This window comes from Vanellus vanellus (assembly GCF_965231255.1).
Source record: "Vanellus vanellus genome assembly, chromosome: 2".
In the NCBI taxonomy this organism is placed as follows: domain Eukaryota; kingdom Metazoa; phylum Chordata; class Aves; order Charadriiformes; family Charadriidae; genus Vanellus; species Vanellus vanellus.
The window spans coordinates 122,358,285-122,376,576 of NC_138906.1; the positions used below are offsets into that span (position 1 = coordinate 122,358,285).

Here is an 18,292-nt window from a genome sequence, read left to right on the forward strand (position 1 = left end):
CATGTACAGTGATTAAAGCAGCTTTAATTACATGGTAACAGGTTAACAAGGAAACTCCCAATAGAGTTTAGGTCTCTTCTGGTTTTCCTTGGAATCAGAAAGTCCCTCCTTTTTGGGAAGAGAAATATTCAATTTTTCACGTGCTTGGGAAAGTTGCTTTCCTTTCTCTTTGGGAATGAAAACTTCTCAGTCACAAAGATGGACAATGCTGCTCCAAAGGGTGGAATTTGTGGGAACTTGGGCAATTTATGGGAACTGAGTAGCTAAAAAATAATTAAAAAAAAATATAAAAATCCAACCTGGTCTGCCAAAGCAAAGCAGCCAAAAATATAGGGGAAACATATTTGACTTATGGCTTCCTGTGCATCTAAAAAATGTATGGAGAACTTTTTATATGTATGAAATAAGCTACCACTGTAGGACTGTTGTCCTTACTTTTGTCTGTGGCTGCAAGTGTTCTTTGTTGGCAGTGATACAGATACACCTGGGAAAAGCAAAGGATGTCCTTCCCCTTGAACGTGGCACCTTCTGATTTCCCCTGAAGTTACATGGCTTTCTCCCTTTCCCTGTCTGCTCATATCCAACTTTAACCTCTCCCACAGAAGAAATCCCTGCCCTATTTATGTCAGCAAGGAGATGTACTGTTCTTGCAGCAGCAGCAGCATTGTCCAGAAAGCAACCAAAATAATAGATGTACAAAAAGTAGTTGTACAAAGTTGTACAACAGCTGTGCAAGGGTGATCTAAATTGTACCTCTTCAGTGGCAGCTGCCCCCTGCAAGTGGCAAAATTTTATGAGCAGTTCTACAAGTTTTCACTGTTAAGATTTCATTTCGCAACCACGTTTTATCACAAGAAATAAAAGTTGGCGGGCCATTGGTTTCATTTCATCTAAAAAGTCTGATTTAAAATGCTTTCCTTCAAATAAATGTGTTTCATAAACTTCAACTGCCTGATTTCACTTTACATGTTGTCTATGTCAATGGCAAAAACTACAGAAGATTTACAAGGCTGGTGCCATGCTATATATTGCTCTGTGGCGTACCAGTTGTCAACTCCAAGGTCACAGCTTTATTAAAGGATCAAGATTTACAATAATGTTAGCAAGAGCATGAATGCCTTCACACACACCTTCCTGTAGTTTACTTCCCTGAGGTCATCTGCGCAATTTCTCCCCCTGCCAAAAGCTACTAATCGAAAAATACTGCAGTCTCCTGAACAAAGTTCAAATGGACCTATCATGTTCCTTTAGTAATAAATCTTTGCTTTTGTTTAGCACCTGCCTTCAAAGGACATAATCCTTTTTACCTGCAGTAATTAATTTAACTTCACAGCAGCCTTATTCAGTGATTAAAAACTGCTCCCTTTTTACAGATTGAGAAATTGAGGCATAAGGACATGCTTTGCTGAAGTCATACAGGAAGACTGAAAAGACTTGGAAACCCAAAAAGAACTGGAAGCCCAAAAAGACTTGGAAGCCCATCTCTGCCAGCCTCTCACGTGCCAAGGCTGAAGGCTGTGCTCCCTTCTCATTCTCCCAATGAGAAACGCAAGGTGATAGCGTGATAACATCTGATCTGAGGCTTCTGTAATTCCTCATTTTAATGTACTGTCACAGCATGGATAGGGCACACATGAAGCTGGCTATACAGCTGTGGTACAGTCCTAACTGACCCAAAACCACACAAGAAGCATTCTGCAGGCTGTTAACCACTGAAGGTGTAGCTCTGCGTCTTCTTCTGGCTGTACTTGCACTGTTGAAGAGGTTACTGCCACCAACTGCCACTACCCATCATGCCTACCCAGATCTACCGGCCTGGCTTCCCACTTAATTTCAGGGAAGAAGTTAATCACTTTGAATAGTAGGGCTTTTTTCCCAGCCCATGAAGAGCTCAGCTAACCCTTAGCAGCCTTTAACTGAGCAGTGACAAGCACAGGGGAGCAGTAACCTCTTGAGCTAGCACAGCCAAAGTTACTAGAGGATGCCTTACTGCAACACCTCAAATCCCAGGCCTTTCCTCTCCAGGGAGATCCCTGCCTAAGGAGTTCTGCATATTCTACCAGATTTTCTCCCGACCTGAAGTATGGGCAGTAAATATCACAGCCAAGGCGACTTAACTCCTACATTGGACCCATCGCTTCAAATGTGCTTCCCTTTAGCATTTCAGATCTCCTGGCACTTAGAGGCATTCAAGTTTTGCCTCCATGTGGTCTAAAACCAAGGTATTTAGGGCAGTCATTGGCTTTTGCTCTGCTGTCTCTGCTTTTACTTAGGAGAATACTACCATTTTTAGCTAATAGTAATGGTGATAGATCCTGAATAAGAAACCAGAGCCAGCATCCTTCACAGAATAGAATCATAGAATCATCTAGGTTGGAAGGGATCTTTAAGATCATCAGGTCCAACCATCAACCTAACACTGCCAAAACCATCACTAAACCATGTCCCTAATCACTATGTCTGCCCATCTTTTGAATACTTCCAGGGATGGTGATTCTACCACTTCCCTGGGCAGCCCGTTCCAATGTTTGACAACCCTTTCAGTGAAGAAATTTTTCCCAATACCCAATCTGAATCTCCCCCAATGCAGCTTGAGGACTTTTCCTCTTGTCCTACCACTTGCACTTGGTACAAGTGAGAAGAGACTGACCCCCACTTCTCTACAATCTCCTTTCAGGAGAGCAATAAGGTCTCCCCTAAGCCTCCTTTTCTCCGGACTAAACAACCCCAGTTCTCCCAGCTGCTCCTCATAAGACTTGTTCTTTAGACCCCTCAACAGCTTCGTTGCCCTTCTCTGGACATGCTCCAGCACCTCAAGGTCTTTCTTGTAGTGAGGGGCGCAAAATCGAATACAGCGTTTGAGGTGGGGCCTCACCAGTGCTGAGTACCCACTCATCCCCACCTGAAGACAGACCTGAGCTTCAGCTTCGCCTCCTGCAGTTCCCTCTCTCCCCTCTAAACCACGAGCCCAAACGGTGGGGTCGCCATTATCACAAGAGGCAGCTCTGGTGGACCGGTCAGAAGTGTCCATAGCTTTGAAACGCCTGGAGGCTGCAAGGCACAGGTGAACCACCAGCAGGCCTCCCCCACCTAGTGATCTTCTCTGAACTTCTAGCTACGGTATAGGCAGCTGCAGTCCCGAGGAGACAGGGAAAACGAAGGGGAAGGACCCATTTCTCCTCACAGAGTGGTGAGGCTTTCCTCTGAGGTAGGGCCTAGGCCGGGGGCCGGCGCCGGGGACCGGGACGCCGACCCCTGGGCCACGGCGCGGCCTCCGGCCCTGGCAGTCACACGCTGAAGGTGTGGGACCATCTGCCGCCACAGCGAGTGCCCCCTCCCGCTCCGCAGCCAGTCCCTCGGCCCTACCCGGCGGCGCCCGCGGGCCCCCGACGCCTGCGGAAGGGGAGGTGCACGGCGCCGGCGAGCCCCAGGAGGGCGGAGGGGCCGGCGGAGAGCGGTAGGCGGAGCGGGGAAGCCTCCAGGGCAAGACAGGGCGGAGCGAAGGGAGGGAGGGAGAGAGAGAGTGTGAGGCCACCCCGCCGTGTCATAGCGGCCCCGCCGGGCCGGCAGGCGATCGCCATGGAAACCCAGGCCCCGGTCCCGCCCCTGCCCACCCCCGGCAGAGCGGCGGCGGTGGGGCGTGGGTGCTGCCGGGAGCCCGGCCGGAGCTGCGGCTGGGCCGCTAGGAGGAGGAGGAGGAGGAGGAGGAGAAGGAGGAGGAGGCGGCAGCAGCAGCCGCTGCTGTGTCTCCCTCCCTCCCCGGGCACCGCCAGGTAGAGCGCGGGGCGGGGGCGCTTGCCGGGCTGGGGGGGGAGGGAGGGAGGGAGGTGGGGGAAGGCAGGGGCGGGGCGTGCGGCGCGCAGGCCGGGCCCGCTCCCCCACCGCCTCCGCCGCAGCCCCGGCCTCCCACCTGGCGCCAGGTGCCCACCCGCCATCTTCTCCCGGACCCCCGGTGCCTTCCTTCGCCCCGCGCCCCTCTCCGGCGGCGCCCCGCGGAGCTCAAAGCCTCCAGCTCGCCAGGGCGGGGCTGGTTCCTCGTCGCCGATCGGCACGGAGAAGGCCCTGACGTGTTGCCATGGCCGAGGGAGCCGCCGCGACGGCGGCAGCAGCATCAGCGTGCTTCAGCGAGGATGATTTTTACTGTCCCGTCTGCCAGGAGGTGTTCAAAACGCCCGTGAGGACCGCGAACTGCCAGCACGTGTAGGTATTCCTCCCTGACACCCCCTCCCCCTCAAAGCCTTTTTACCGCCGGTTCTCCGTCTCTTCGGGTTCTCTGCACCCTCCAACCCCCGGGCGCAGACCCTGGGCCTGGAGCCGGCCGCGCCGGGGGACTGCTGCCACCCGCCGCCCCGGGGGCTGACTTCAAGGCCGCCGTGGGAGGTGCTGCCCCAGCTCGCCCCTTCCCTCGCCTCTTTATTTTTGTAGGGAATTTTGGTGGAGGGGTGGTGTGTGGGGGGAGGTTGGGGGGGATGTCAGTCAGGAAAGGCGCCTGGTGGAGCAAAGGCCCCGGTTGTCTGGTCGGTGGTGAGCGGGTTTCGCACCTCTCGCACGTCTAACCTAACTCGCGTTTTTAACTTTATAGTTTGCTGTTTGTTTTCAAACAAGGACCGTAGCTCTCTCTTTTCAGTTCGTCTGTTCGGCGTTTTTCAGAGGAACCTTTAATTTACAAAGTACTACTTTGTAGAGAAGCAAAATAGCTTCAGCACTTGGTACGCCAGGAAAGAAAGGGGGAGAACTGCAAAAGCCGGTGAACTAAGATCTTTGGAAAAGCGTGCTAAATGAAGCTTTGCAGTATTTTTGGCTCTGCCTAAGGACAATAAACAGGAGTTACTCTGATAAGATTTTTCCAATGTCACGTGCCTGCTGCACCATTTAATATCTCATTAATGATCAATCCAGTCTACAGTTCAGAAATACTAGTCAGTAAATACTAAGATCTTCACCTAACGTGCATTGCCAAGTTCCCCTAATTGCTGTATACTTCTTTGTAAGCACCATTACTTTGTTTTGCTTATATTTATAAAGATTTCTATTCAGTAGACTATTACTCTGATATATATCTTTTTTTTCCTTAATAATCACCCAGCTCTCTTCAAGGACAAAGTATCTAACTCTCTTCACTTTGCTAACCTGTGTTTGTGGTAACTTTTAAATTTAGGTTTTGCAGGAAGTGCTTCTTGACAGCTATCAGAGAAAGTGGAACACATTGTCCTCTCTGCCGGGGGAGCGTGACTAAAAAAGAAAGAACATATCCCAAAAGGGCTCTAGATGTTGAAAACAGTATGAAGAAAGCTTCTGGGGGCTGTAGATGCTGTGAGAAGCAGGTAGAGTAAAACTTTACAAAAAGTTGGATAAATTGTTCTTATTTCTGACCAGACACAGTTTTACTGTGTGTCATTCTTGTCTTGGAGCTAAAGAGCCTATAGCAATTTGAATTTAGCTTTATATGGCTTGTGCATATACTAGGCGTGCAGTGCCTGCTAGGTATGCCTAACAGAAGTAAACTGAAAAGGATCTTGTATTGTCTATAAGGACTTTTTAAGTGGAATGCTAGTTTTTCCCCAAAACAATGCAAAAACTGGATATAGCTGTAAAACTGACAAAAAAAAGTTAGACAACTGAAAGCGAAAGTTGCAGATATATGGAAAACCTCAGAAACTTTCACTATAGAAGTGAAAGTGCTTAGAGCTACTGCAAAATTTAATTTAAAACTAAAAAATAAGGGTTGATTACTCTTGGTGTACATACAATTATGTGTAATTTCCCTCTGCCCCATCAGTCTGTTTACATTCCCTTCGTCACTATTTTCAGAACATTGGGTGAGATCTTGACCCCCACTGAAATCAAGAGTAATCTCTCTTCTGATATAAATGGATGCAAGATTTCAGCCACACATTTTGTTTACATCAAATTGCATCAAATCCAGGGAGTTGTCTTGATGTTTGTTTTGTTTCACCTGGGACTTAATTCTGCCAATGTGAAGATTAGCCCTAGTGGAAAGCTGAGCTGCTTGCTTTGTTCCACGTTATTCATTAGGATGAAAAGCTGGGAGAAAGAAACAATGGTAAGCTGGTAAACTGGAAGGAAGAACCAAATGGATCCCCAGAAGAACTCTAATGGAATTTAGGCACAGGCATGTGAGATGTGATCTTGTTCAGCCTGTAAACCTGTAAGCACTTTCTGACAGTGCTGTTGGACCTGAAATTCTGATATAGGGCATGTCCAGCACAGCTGTCTTCTGACAAATCTGAGCAACTCATTTTCCTTCCTTGCATTTAAGCTGGATAGGCAGCCTTAAGTTGGTGTTCATTCACCTTCCCCCCCCCTCCCCCCCTTTTTTATTCCTCTCAGAAAAGTTCTGTGTTCTCAGAACACATGTAATGCAAAAAGACTTTGCTCTGCACAAGGTAACAGCAGGCCAGAGAAGACAGAAGGAGCAGTGTTGCTTATCCCATCCTCTTGGTGCCTCTTTGTCCTAGCTCATCAGTCATTGATCCTGGATCTGGGAGGTGTAGTTCCTGTGACTTTGTTACAGTTAAATGGAGTTTACTCGCTTCTTTCACACCTGAGAGAGCTCTCAGTGGCTTGGCTGTTGGAGGTTTGGGGAGTGGGAATGTTTTCCAGTCTCACAGAGTGACAGAGGCTCTATGGAAAAACGAAATGAAGATCTCCTGTTGGGGAAGAAAGTATTCATGCTGAGAGGGGAAACACAAGTTCTGGTTTCTTCTGCATATGATACCTAAATAATTTCTGCATGCATTGCTTTCTGTTGGCAGAATTGTCTCTTCCTTCTATCCCAGGATTGTTTAGTATAATTTCAATAATTTGGCATTTCGTTTACAGGTTAGATTTTCGTGGATGAGACAGCATTATAAAACGTGTAAGAAGTATCAGGATGAATATGGTGTTTCTTCTATTATTCCAAACTTACAGATTTCCCAAGATTCAACAGGGAACAGGTAATCTGGGTGTTTTATGTATAACGATGCATCTTCTTCTCCCCCCACCCCCAAAAGAAAATATTTTTTTTTTCCAGGGCACGCCTTCTTTTTGCAATAATTATTGTCCATATTTTAGTGCTTCAGAAAATTACAGTCTTTCCAGGTCCTTTTCTTTACTCTTAGCAAACAGAAGAAAACCTTTCTACCTGTTGGTTTGGAATGTCTTCTAGGGGCTCTCTAAAAAGTGTATAGTATTTGCAGCTTACTTTGATTGCCTTGACAGCTTTTGAGCGGTTTCCTTTGTAACAAATTTTATAATATTTAGATTCAGGGAAGTTTCCTTCGCTTTTTATTCCCAACCTCCCCTTTCCTAAGTCTGTTTTAGTGGGTATCCTGTTTCAAAACATTACTGAGTGAGCTTTTGCTTTCTGATTGAATTTATTTTGAACTGATCTCTTATGAAATGTATAAGGAACTCCAGTATGTTACACACCATACAATACAAATGCCACTTACCATTTGTTTTCAGGCAGTAAAGCTAAAGAACTTTTGTATTCGTACCTTCGCACTGATGTGTTTGGTTTGGTTGAGGATTTTTGCTTATTTTTGAAGACCTTTTTTTACATATTAGATTCATAGAGCTTTATTTTATATACATATATGTAGCCTGTCCTTTATTTACTTTCTTTTGACATGTATTTTCTCTTTTTAGCAGTCTGAACTTCTCTGTGTTTGGTTTTCAACCCATCAGTATATTGAAAGCGGAACTTTAGGCTGTTAGCAGAACTAGCTGCAGCAATGTTCCTGGAAAAATTACAAAGAAGATTATACTGAGTACTATTGAAAGGCTTTTAAAGAATAAGGCAGTCATCAGGAACAGTCAACATGGGTTCACAAAGGGAAAGTCCTGTTTAACTGATTGATTTCCTTCTATGATAAGGTCACCTGCCTAGTGGGTGAAGGGAAGGCAGTGGATGAAGTTTTTCTGGATTTTAGTAAGGCTTTTGATACTGTCCCTCACAGCATCCTTCCGGACAAGTTATCCAAGTGTGGTATGAGCGAGTTCATTGTGCACTGGGTGAAAAACTGGCTGAATGGCAGAGCTCAAAGGGTTGTAGTGAATGGGGCTACATCAGGCTGGTGACCGGTCAGCAGCAGTCTTCCTCAGGGTTCAGTTCTAGGGCCAGTCCTGTTCAATATATTTATCAATGTTCCGGACGCAGGAGTTGAATGTACCATTAGCAGGTTTGCTGATGATACCAGACTGGGAGGTGCTGTTGACTCTCTCAAGGGATGGGTTGCCTTGCAGAGGGATCTAGATAGATTGGAGCATTGGGCTACGATTAATGGGATGAAATTTAACAAGTTGAAATTCTGCACCTAGGACGGAGTAATGCCAGGCACAAGTATAAGTTGGGAGAGGAGTGGCTGGAGAGCAGCCCTGCAGGAAGGGATCTGGGGGTGCTGGTTGACAGCAGGCTCAATGTGAGTCAGCAGCATGCCTGGGCAGCCAAAAGGACAAACCGCATCTTGGGGTGCATCAAACACAGCATAGCCAGCTGGTCAAAGGAGATGATTGTCCCACTGTATTCAGCCTTGGTGCAACCTCACCCTGAGTACTGTGTGCAGTTCTGGGGCCCACAATTCAAGAAGGATGTGAAGGTCCTTGAATGTGTCCAGAGTAGGAGGGCAAGAAAGCTGGTGAAAGGGCTGGAAGGAATGTCCTATGAGGAACAGTTAAGGACTTTGGGCTTGTCTAGTTCAGGGAATAGGGGGGCTGAGGGGAGACATCATTGCTCTCTACAGCTTCCTGAGGAGGGGAAGTGGAGAAGGAGGTGCTGATCTCTTCTCCCTGGTACCCCGTGATAAGACACATGGGAATGGTTCAAAGCTGCGCCAGGGCAGGTTTAGAGTGGACATTAGGAAACATTTCTTTACCAGGAGGGTGGTCAAACATTGGAACAGGCTTTCTAGGGAGGTGTTTGATACCCCAAGCCTGTCAGTGTCTAAAAGGCATTTGGACAATACCCTTAATTACATGCTTTAACATTTGGTCAGCCCTGGAGCAGCCAGTCAATTGGACTAGATGATCGTTTTGGGTCTCTTCCAATTGTAATGTAATATTCTATTCTATTCTATTCTATTCTATTCTATTCTATTCTATTCTATTCTATTCTATTCTATTCTATTCTATTCTATTCTATTCTTTCTGGAATATTGTTATATCACTATTTATTGACTATGCCACAGTAGAATACCTGTACTTATAATACTACAGAAGTATAAAAAATGTACCATGACCAGATTTGTGACTGTAAATATTTATGTTATTAGGATGATCAGCATGTCTGAGCAGTTTCTTCTGGCTTAGCTAGAAGTGCATATATGGTCAAATTTACTTTCTAAAATGTTCCTGTTTGTCACTCTTACTTTAGGAAAGAGTTTATTTTGTGCACAGTGTAAGAAAATTTATCTTGCCGTAGTTGAAAGTTGTAAATTGTTTGTGTAAACACCTGGCAGTTAAATGCCTATTTACATAGTCCTAAGTCAAAAACCTTCAAAAGTGCTACCTGTCTTACATTCATGTTGTTTATAATGCCTTTTGAGCTGTTTGGCTGTAACCTCTATTACCACTCTTGTTGACTAAATGTCTGTTGTCTTGTATACCACTTTCCTATCAAGTTGTGTAGTATTCCACTAAGGGTCACCATGGTAACTAAATACTGAGACATACCTTCATCCAAAGAAAAAAGTTGTGAGAGTTGAGATATGTGCCATTTTATGTTTTGCCTTGAAATTCATGGGACTTAATGGAGATACATATATATCTTTTTTTCCCCTGCTACTGTTAAGCTTCTAAAAAATTTGATGGTAGAGTAAAATAATCACAATTTTCATTGGTGTCTTTTTTTTTCTTCATTTAAAGTAGCAGGAGTGATGCAATATCTGATAATGGCGAGATCGCTAATAATCAAATACTTCAAGGAGAAACAAGGTAGGCTGCTTATTTTTCTATAGTTACTATTAAAATAGATCCAGATAATCATAGTGCAAGCTTCTACTAACTTGAAAAAAAACAACCCACGAACACCTAGAACAAGTTGTATTAAAAAACCCCTCTGTAGTTTCTTCTACATTTGCATCTGTATGTTAGAACTTGTTTTTTTTTCAATACTTTACTGAAGGATTTGAACTAAAAGATTTTACCAGTAAGTAAGAACAGGGTGCATTTGCAGTTGGAACAAAAGAATTTTCTGAAGTCCAAGTCTCAGAAGAACTCATTTAGGTGCTTTAAACGGGTTTTAAAGTTGCAATTTGGAAACAGCAGTGGGACTCCATTAGATCTGCTATTATGTCAGTGAGGGTGGGTTTTTTTTTTGTCGTTATCAAAATAAGGGAAAATAATGACAAGATAACAGATGAATTAAGCTTTCTGTAATACTACACCTAAAACTCTCCTTTCTGTTTAATACTGTGTATTTCTGTTTACAGTGGACATCCAACCTTCAAATGCCCCCTGTGTCAGGAGGCCAATTTTACCAGACAACGTTTGCTGGATCACTGTAATAATAGACATCTTTACCAGATAGTTCCTGTAGTAAGTAGAGTTGCTTATGTATGCTGCTTAAGCTACTTTCTTTATAATTATGTGAACAATTTTAAATGTGCAGTAGCTAGTCTATATCTGTAAAGATCACTGTGGTCTGAGGAAGACCGTACTCATAATGCAGTGCATTATTTAACTAGAGGAATGGCTTCCATTTGAAAATATTTCTTGTCCAGCCTCTTGTCAGTTACAAGGCACTTCTGACTTAGCTGTCTCATTTATCTTGATGTGAAACAAACTCAGTTTTTGAGCCTGACACTCTTCTTCATTTAGTAATTTAGAACTGTTTCTATAGAATCCCATTTGTAACCTAACTAGCGTTTCATTTGAAACCTACAGTTACTTGAAAAGTAATCTAAGATAATCAAAGGGAGTGAAGGAGAAAAATCTATTTGGTCTTATATTCTTTTCATCTGTATAGGGTGTGTTATTTTTTTCTTTCGGCTTACTTGATGATGTCAATTGTATGAAAATCCTCCCAAACAATAAATAGGATGCAGTAATCACTTGCTTTTCTAAATTTTAAGCAACAGAAATTGACACAAAGACTGCCAGACAGACATGATAACCCCCCACTCCTAAGAGAAACAGTTAAGAAATTTGGCAAGTTGAAATGTAATTATTGAATGTTAAGCAGTTGAGGAAAAGAACACTTAGAATTATGATTTTATGTGAACATCTTTCCTGTATTTTGGTAGGGGATGAGTAATAGACTAATTATTTCTATAGAACGTGTCTTTAATGTATTACCAATAACTTTTTTTAATTCTTTCTCTTTCCCCTTCCCCTCCAAATTCAGATCTGTCCTATTTGTGTATCTCTTCCTTGGGCAGATACTAACCAGGTTACTAGAAATCTTGTTAGCCATCTAAATCTAAGACATCGTTTTGACTACGGAGAATTTGTGGTAAGCTTTTTCTTCTTTGATGTGTTGGGGAATAAATGATAACATTTTTCTCTAAATAAAAATGCCAAATAAAAAAATTTGTATGAAACTTGTTTGTGCTCTGGACATGCTATGTTCCTGCTATATACAGAACTCAGAAGTAGGCCTGTCTGTTCTTAAGCTTTCTGTTATCAACATGAAGTGCTACCAGGAACAGGTTTTGCCAACAGTAAGCTCTGCTCCAAACTTTTGAGTTAAGTCTTTAGCTTAGTGTTCTCAATCTGAATGATTTGCTCCTCCAGAACTGTTTGTTACTGCTGCTTCTGGGGGAAATAAAATAGATAGTTCTCTGTTTTATTGACATTTTTGACCTTTTATGTCAGAAATTACTAAATCATAATTCTCAGGACTCAAAGTGCAGCCTGAGTAGTGGGTATTGCTGCTACCACCTCTCTTCCAGTATGTTGTGAGAGAGGCTGCAATGTGAAAAAGATACGTGTCATTAAATCATTGCTCTTGTTGCCTTCTTTCAGGCACACTTTGAGTAAATGACTTTGGAGTAGATGCAGAACTACATACACAGAGGTAGTCACTGGGTGGATCATAAGTCAGGACAACCAGTTGAATTCTGCATGTTGAACCAGAGAGCTGGAGAGTTTATTTTGTAGTTTCTACAGAGTTTGACAAGTTTTGGGGTACACTGCTTGAGCTTTGTGTGAGACAAGCCTAGTATTTGAGGCATAGGCAACCTCACTGGTTAGAGATGGCAAAGATGATGCATGTTGTTCTTTGTGTTGAGTGAAGGGAAGGTAATGGAGCGACTCATTCTGGATGTCATCTCCAAACACATTGAGGAACAGGAAGTTATTGGAAGTGGTCAACATGGATTTACCAAGGGTAAATCATGCTTGACCAATCTGATAGCTTTCTATGATGTTATAACTGGTTGGCTGGATGAGGGGAGAGTCATGGATGTCATCTACCTTGACTTTAGCAAGGCTTTTGACACTGTCTCCCATGACATCCTCATTAGGAAGCTGAGGAAGTATGGGCTAGATGAGGTGACAGTGAGGTGGATTGAGAGTTGGCTGCGGGACAGAACTCAGAGGGTTGTGATCAGCGGCAGAGAGTCTAGTTGGAGGCCTGTAACCAGTGGTGTCCCCCAGGGGTCAATACTTGGTCCAATTTTGTTTAATATATTCATTAATGACCTGGATGAGGGGACAGAGTGTATCCTCAGCAAGTTTGCTGATGATACCAAACTGGGTGGGGTGGCTGACACCCCAGAGGGCCGTGCTGCCATCCAGCGTGACCTGGACAGGCTGGAGAGCTGGGCAGAGAAGAACCTAATGAGGTTCAACAAAACCAAGTGCAAGGTCCTGCACCTGGGGAGGAAGAATGCTAGGCACCAGTACAGGTTAGGGGCGGACCTGCTGGGAAGTAGCTTGGAGGAGAAGGATCTGAGGGTTGTGGTAGACAGTAAATTATCCATGGCCCAGCAATGTGCCCTTGTTGCCAAAAAGGCCAATGGAATCCTGGGCTGCACAGGGAAGAGTGTGGCCAGTAGGTCGAGGGAGGTCATTCTCCCCCTCTACTCTGCACTGGTGAGGCCACAACTGGAATACTGTGTCCAGTTTTGGGCTCCCCAGTTCAAGAGGGACAGGGAACTGCTGGAGCGAGTCCAGCGAAGAGCAACTAAGATGATTGAGGGATTGGAGCATCTGCCTTATGAGGAAAGGCTGAGAGAGCTGGGACTCTTTAGCCTGGAGAAGAGAAGGCTGAGGGGAGACCTTATTATGACATACAAGTATCTAAAGGGTGGGTTGAAGGAGGATGGAGCCAGGCTCTTTTCAATGGTTCCAAGTAACAGGACGAGGGGCAATGGGCACAAGTTGGAACACAGGAAGTTCCGTTCAAATACACGGAAACAGTTCTTTACGGTGAGGGTGACAGAGCACTGGCACAGGCTGCCCAGGGAGGTTGTGGAGTCCCCTTCCCTGGAGATTTTCAAGACCTGCCTGGATGCAGTCCTGAGTAATGTGCTGTGGGCAATCCTGCTTTAGCAGGGGAGTTGGACTAGATGATCTCTAGAGGTCCCTTCCAGCTCTGATGATTCTGTGATTCTGTGATCTGTGAGAAAGGCATGAAGAGCTAGGAAACTGATACAGGGGATTGAGCTCTTCGACATGAACGCATCTTGCGTGTTTGAGGTTGTAGAACTGATGATTGGAATTCTGACTTGGGGAAGCTGCCAGAATCACACTAAAAAGGTGTATTTCTCTAGCATGTTAACAACTTGGAAGATAGCTTTTCAAAAGTAGCAGGGTTAACCACCCATCTTTTGTGATACGTGTTTGCTTTCTCATTTTAAGCAGTATATTCTCAACAATCTATGATTGCTGTTGTCTGGGGATCACATTTTGTTTTTATTAATGGAGAATGTTATGGCTGGTTGCAAGCCCTGTCATAAGAATTGCGTGACAGAGTCAGCTTTCCTGAGCTGGCTATTCTGTAATGTAATTGTGCCAGGGAGGGAAGATGGACCCTTCTGCTTAATGAGCCTTGTCCCATTCATCTGATTCTTCTCCTGTCTTGTGTATCTCTTGGTATTTGGTTAAATAAAAGATATTGTGCAACATAAACAAGCATCCAGTACACATAAAGATCAAGAGTCTTCCTCTAGGTGCCAATTCTTATGTAGAAATGTGGAAAATTAATGATTAAACTAAGGGCTGTGGTACATCTTGAGTATTTGTCCATTTTCATGATGTTTTCATTTTGTTTAGAATCTTCAGCTTGATGAAGAAGCCCAATACCAAAATGCAGTTCAAGAATCCTGTCATGTGAACTTTTAAAGTATAGCCCCTCTTCATCTTACTGATTATCTGAGAGAGAAATTACATTAATTCTGTTGGTGATCTGAAGTGTATATTAATGAAAATGGTATTCAGTAACCACTTTTCAGGCTTAACTTTTCCACGCTCATAAGGACTTTTCATAAATGATTTTGCTGACACTCAAACTTCACATCATTACTGAGATCTGTCCCTGTGGAATTAGGGACCTTTTAGGAACTTCTCACTGTTGTCTTGATTTTCTCTAACTTTTACTACTCTGTTAATTACACAATTTCTTTCATTAATGTCACATATTTTAATTCACCAAAACGAACTTTGAAAGTAGTATCTTTAGAAAGACATGCAAAGATGCTCTGTCGCAGTGTTGAGTTTCTTTTAAGTTCAGCTGTCATCTAAGATATCTATGAGATGATAATTTTTTTTTTCTCCTCCTGCCCAAGGACAAAGTTTTATTTGATGTTGTGATTTGTTTTTTACCATTACTATGTGAATGAAAATAACAACAGCTTAAGAAATGAAAACATTTGTTTTCTATAGATCAACAGTGCAGAATAGGTTTTTTTCACCTTTCATTGAGAAAGAATGATGCCATTGCCTAGGAATAGTTACATCTATTTTTCCTGTTTTGGAGCATAAGTGAAATAGGATGCTTGCTTACTAAAGTGATGGGTGAGTTTTCTCTGTGCTCCCAACTACTAAGGAAGATGGTCCCCTGATACACTTCCTGAGCAATTCAAGATGATATGCAAAAGGTATACTTTTTCAGGATATGACTGTGACCAGCTAGTTTTTCATTTTGTTGGAGATTTTTAAGAACTTCTGTTACTGCATTTGGAATTCAAGTTTTGGTCTGTTCTATCTTTCATGGAAGACTGTGTGACTAGAGAACTAATTGGTGTCAGACCTACCAACACTCAGAAATGAACTTGTTTGTTTTGGTAAGACTATTTAAAACTTGGACATCTCTTGCATCCAAAGGCTTTGAATAAACAGTTGCAAGAAAAACTTGCTCTAATACAGTAACGAGCATATTTTAAGATTTCCACATTCCCAGCAAGACCATCAATAAAATTGGAGAAAGCAGAGCAATAATACAATTTTGAATTTAAATACAAAATCCATTTGTAAAATAACTTCAAGGTCTTTTATTTAATACTAATGGGGAGAAGGGGAAAGCAAGCTGCACAGCTTATACTTTGTAGGTTCAAATAGAGACTGTTCTGAATGTATACCTTTCAGGACTGACTCTTCATTCTGTGTCGCCATAGCCCATTGGCAAGTATTGTTTGCAATGGGTATTGTATATACCCATTGAGAGAATGGTGGAGAACATCCCCAGTAATTTTCCTAGTCTAGTTGGTGACTTATATGTAATAGTATCAGCTGTGCAGCTAAAGTACAATCTGCTTCTTGTGCCCTGGCTTCCATTTGCTCTCCAAATAGAGGTTTTGATTATTCTATGAATACTGGGATATTTCATATTCCAAAACTGGTAAGGTTGAAATGCCTCATTCTGCAACGTAATGGGTTTCCAAACTGAATCTTAGTTCTAACATGTTGAATGTTGGAACGAAAACGCTATACGCTGTAACTTGATATTTCTTTCCTCTGTTTTTTAAGAGTGTAAAACATTACTGAAGGGATAACTGGTTAAAAATGCAGAAAAGTTGGCTATTTCAGAAATGTATGAAGGTTATATCCTTTTTATAACAACTTAACATGTCTTGCATTTTGTTACTGGCTTAATACAGTATTTTGGCAGCCGGCCACACTTTGATCTTGTACTCCAACTTCCGTGTTCGCCCCCAGTACTCCTGTCTGCCTATTCTCATTTGTCTGTCAGCTCTAGTGCTTGTGTGACCACATACAGATTTGGAGTGGTTCACCGATCCAACTGAAAAGGTTGTTTGGACTTTATACTTCTCTTTTCCTCTACAAAGCCGACTATGAAATAGCGCCCTTTGACAGAAAGGAATGTCAAGGTAGCCCGATGCTAAAGTTTTAGCTTTTTAAAATAAAAACGCATACCGTGGTGTTTTTATTACTGCATACATTTCCTAAGGATTTTAATAGTTATATGTAAGTTTAGTTAACTTTTTTAGATTCAATAAAATATTTATATGATCTGGCAATAAATGCCTACAGCCAATACAGATTCAGAATGCCTCATGGACACTGGAACTAGCTATTTCTATTACTTGAACATATCTTGAGAATTGCAAATGAAATTACATCTATTTTAAAACTCTGGGAACAAATTTTTCTATAGCAATAATTAGTTGTCACTTGATGCGTAGTTGCTGAGCATTTTAGTCATGTTTAAATGTTGAGAGACTTGAATACACATTTTAAAGCAACAAATGTGTATAAATGCAATATAAAAAAACCTTGCAAAATGTTTATTCTCCTTATTTGCATACGTTAAAATCTGTATTGGCAGGTGCTGCCTTGCTTAAGATTTTATACTTTTAATATAAAGAAATTGCATCCAATACATTCACTAGGTAAGCGTTTAATGAAAATGAAACAATCTATTTAAATGTGCTGCTGCTGGTCATGATCTTTCTCACTGAAACTCAGACATGCACAAAAAGCTGTGTATTTGTGATGGGTGATGCTTTTACTCAAAATGCAATCTTCACTAGAAGATTGCTGTTTAACAATGTTTTCACGTTCGTGTTGCATTGTGTATTGTTTCAATATGGTATATTATGTTTGAATTGTACCTTCTATTTTTTCTCCTATTAAAGTATTTTATTTTCTGTTTGTCTCTTTGTTGCATAATAAAGATGATCAGTCCCCTTGATGCTACTTCTTCTTTTCAGATGCTTTCTAAACTTAAGTACATGGTCAGTTGTATGTTTTCACACTTTAAATTATTATAATGGCGTATATGCTGCTGGAAGTGATGAGTTGTGGCTCATTATCCTCTCATGAGCTGACAAGTTACCTTACATCACATCTTAAGATCTTTCCATGAGCAGTGACAATGATAGGTTTCTGCCTCCTGTGTTCATATGTTGCTGCCCTGTGTGATGTGATTTTAATATATAATAATATAAAATAATAAAAAAGGAGAAAGAGTATGTAACACTTGGGGTCAGTAGCAAAACCTTGTTATTTAAAGGTAGATTTACTAAGAAGAGGTAATGTTTTTCTGAGGAAAGAGTTGTCAATAAGTTTGGGCTGGTTGCAGCACTGGACCAGTGCAGTGGCATCTAGATGGTTTATCTTTCTGCCCTGTATTTCTGAGCTGAAAAACACTTTGATTATTTTTTTGTGCTCTTACATTCTAAGGACATACAGATGATAATACAGTTATGAATTGAGTTAGTGTCTTATTTTGAATGCTAGAAATACAGAAAAATATGTAAATTTACTTTTTATTAATTTATTGTTCTTTCCCCTTAGAATGTAATTTTCTGAGCTCTAAATGGATTATTGTATCTCTTAAATCTGGTTATAAGCCCTTTGTTACAGATTCCATTTAATTTTCTTTTACTATAGCAATGCATATTTCATTATTTAGAAAGAATGCAGTCCATGCGTTTACTTCTCATTGACAGTATGTTGGTTATAGGATATGTGAGCTCTGCAAAACTCTTTGTCCTGCTCCAGTCCTGAGCCAGGGCTTCATTCCCAGGGAGAGAGAGGGACTTGCACCCAGATCATCTTCTGACAGGTAGTCAGGGCTAGAAGATTTTCTGTATTTGGGAAGCATTCCTGTGTCCCTCTTTTTAGATGCGGCTTCTGAGTCTGGTGAGATTTGAACACATGAGTGTCTGTGAGGACTCTGCTATAAAAAGGTACACCTAGTGTATTTTTTGTATCTTTTATTTTATAGAATCATAGAATCGTCTAGGCTGGAAGGGACCTTTAAGATCATCAAGTTCAACCATTAACCTAACACTGCCAAAACCACTGCTAAACCATGTCCCTAAGCACCATGTCTACCCGTCTTTTAAATACCTCCAGGGATGGCAATTCCACCACTTCCCTG

General features: G+C 42.3%; 1 protein-coding gene across 1 annotated transcript in view; it reads left to right on the forward strand.

The window, feature by feature from the left end:
• Positions 1–4,043: 4,043 nt before the first annotated feature.
• The window catches only part of MEP1B (meprin A subunit beta), a 48,642-nt gene continuing 34,393 nt past the window's right edge, over positions 4,044–18,292 (forward strand). The window contains exons 1-7 of the mRNA XM_082499223.1: positions 4,044–4,200; positions 5,159–5,324; positions 6,844–6,959; positions 9,868–9,936; positions 10,434–10,539; positions 11,348–11,455; positions 14,221–14,277. Of these exons, the coding sequence (XP_082355349.1) occupies positions 4,076–4,200; positions 5,159–5,324; positions 6,844–6,959; positions 9,868–9,936; positions 10,434–10,539; positions 11,348–11,455; positions 14,221–14,277 (747 nt within the window). The 5' untranslated portion in view covers positions 4,044–4,075. The remainder of the gene's footprint in view (positions 4,201–5,158; positions 5,325–6,843; positions 6,960–9,867; positions 9,937–10,433; positions 10,540–11,347; positions 11,456–14,220; positions 14,278–18,292) is intronic.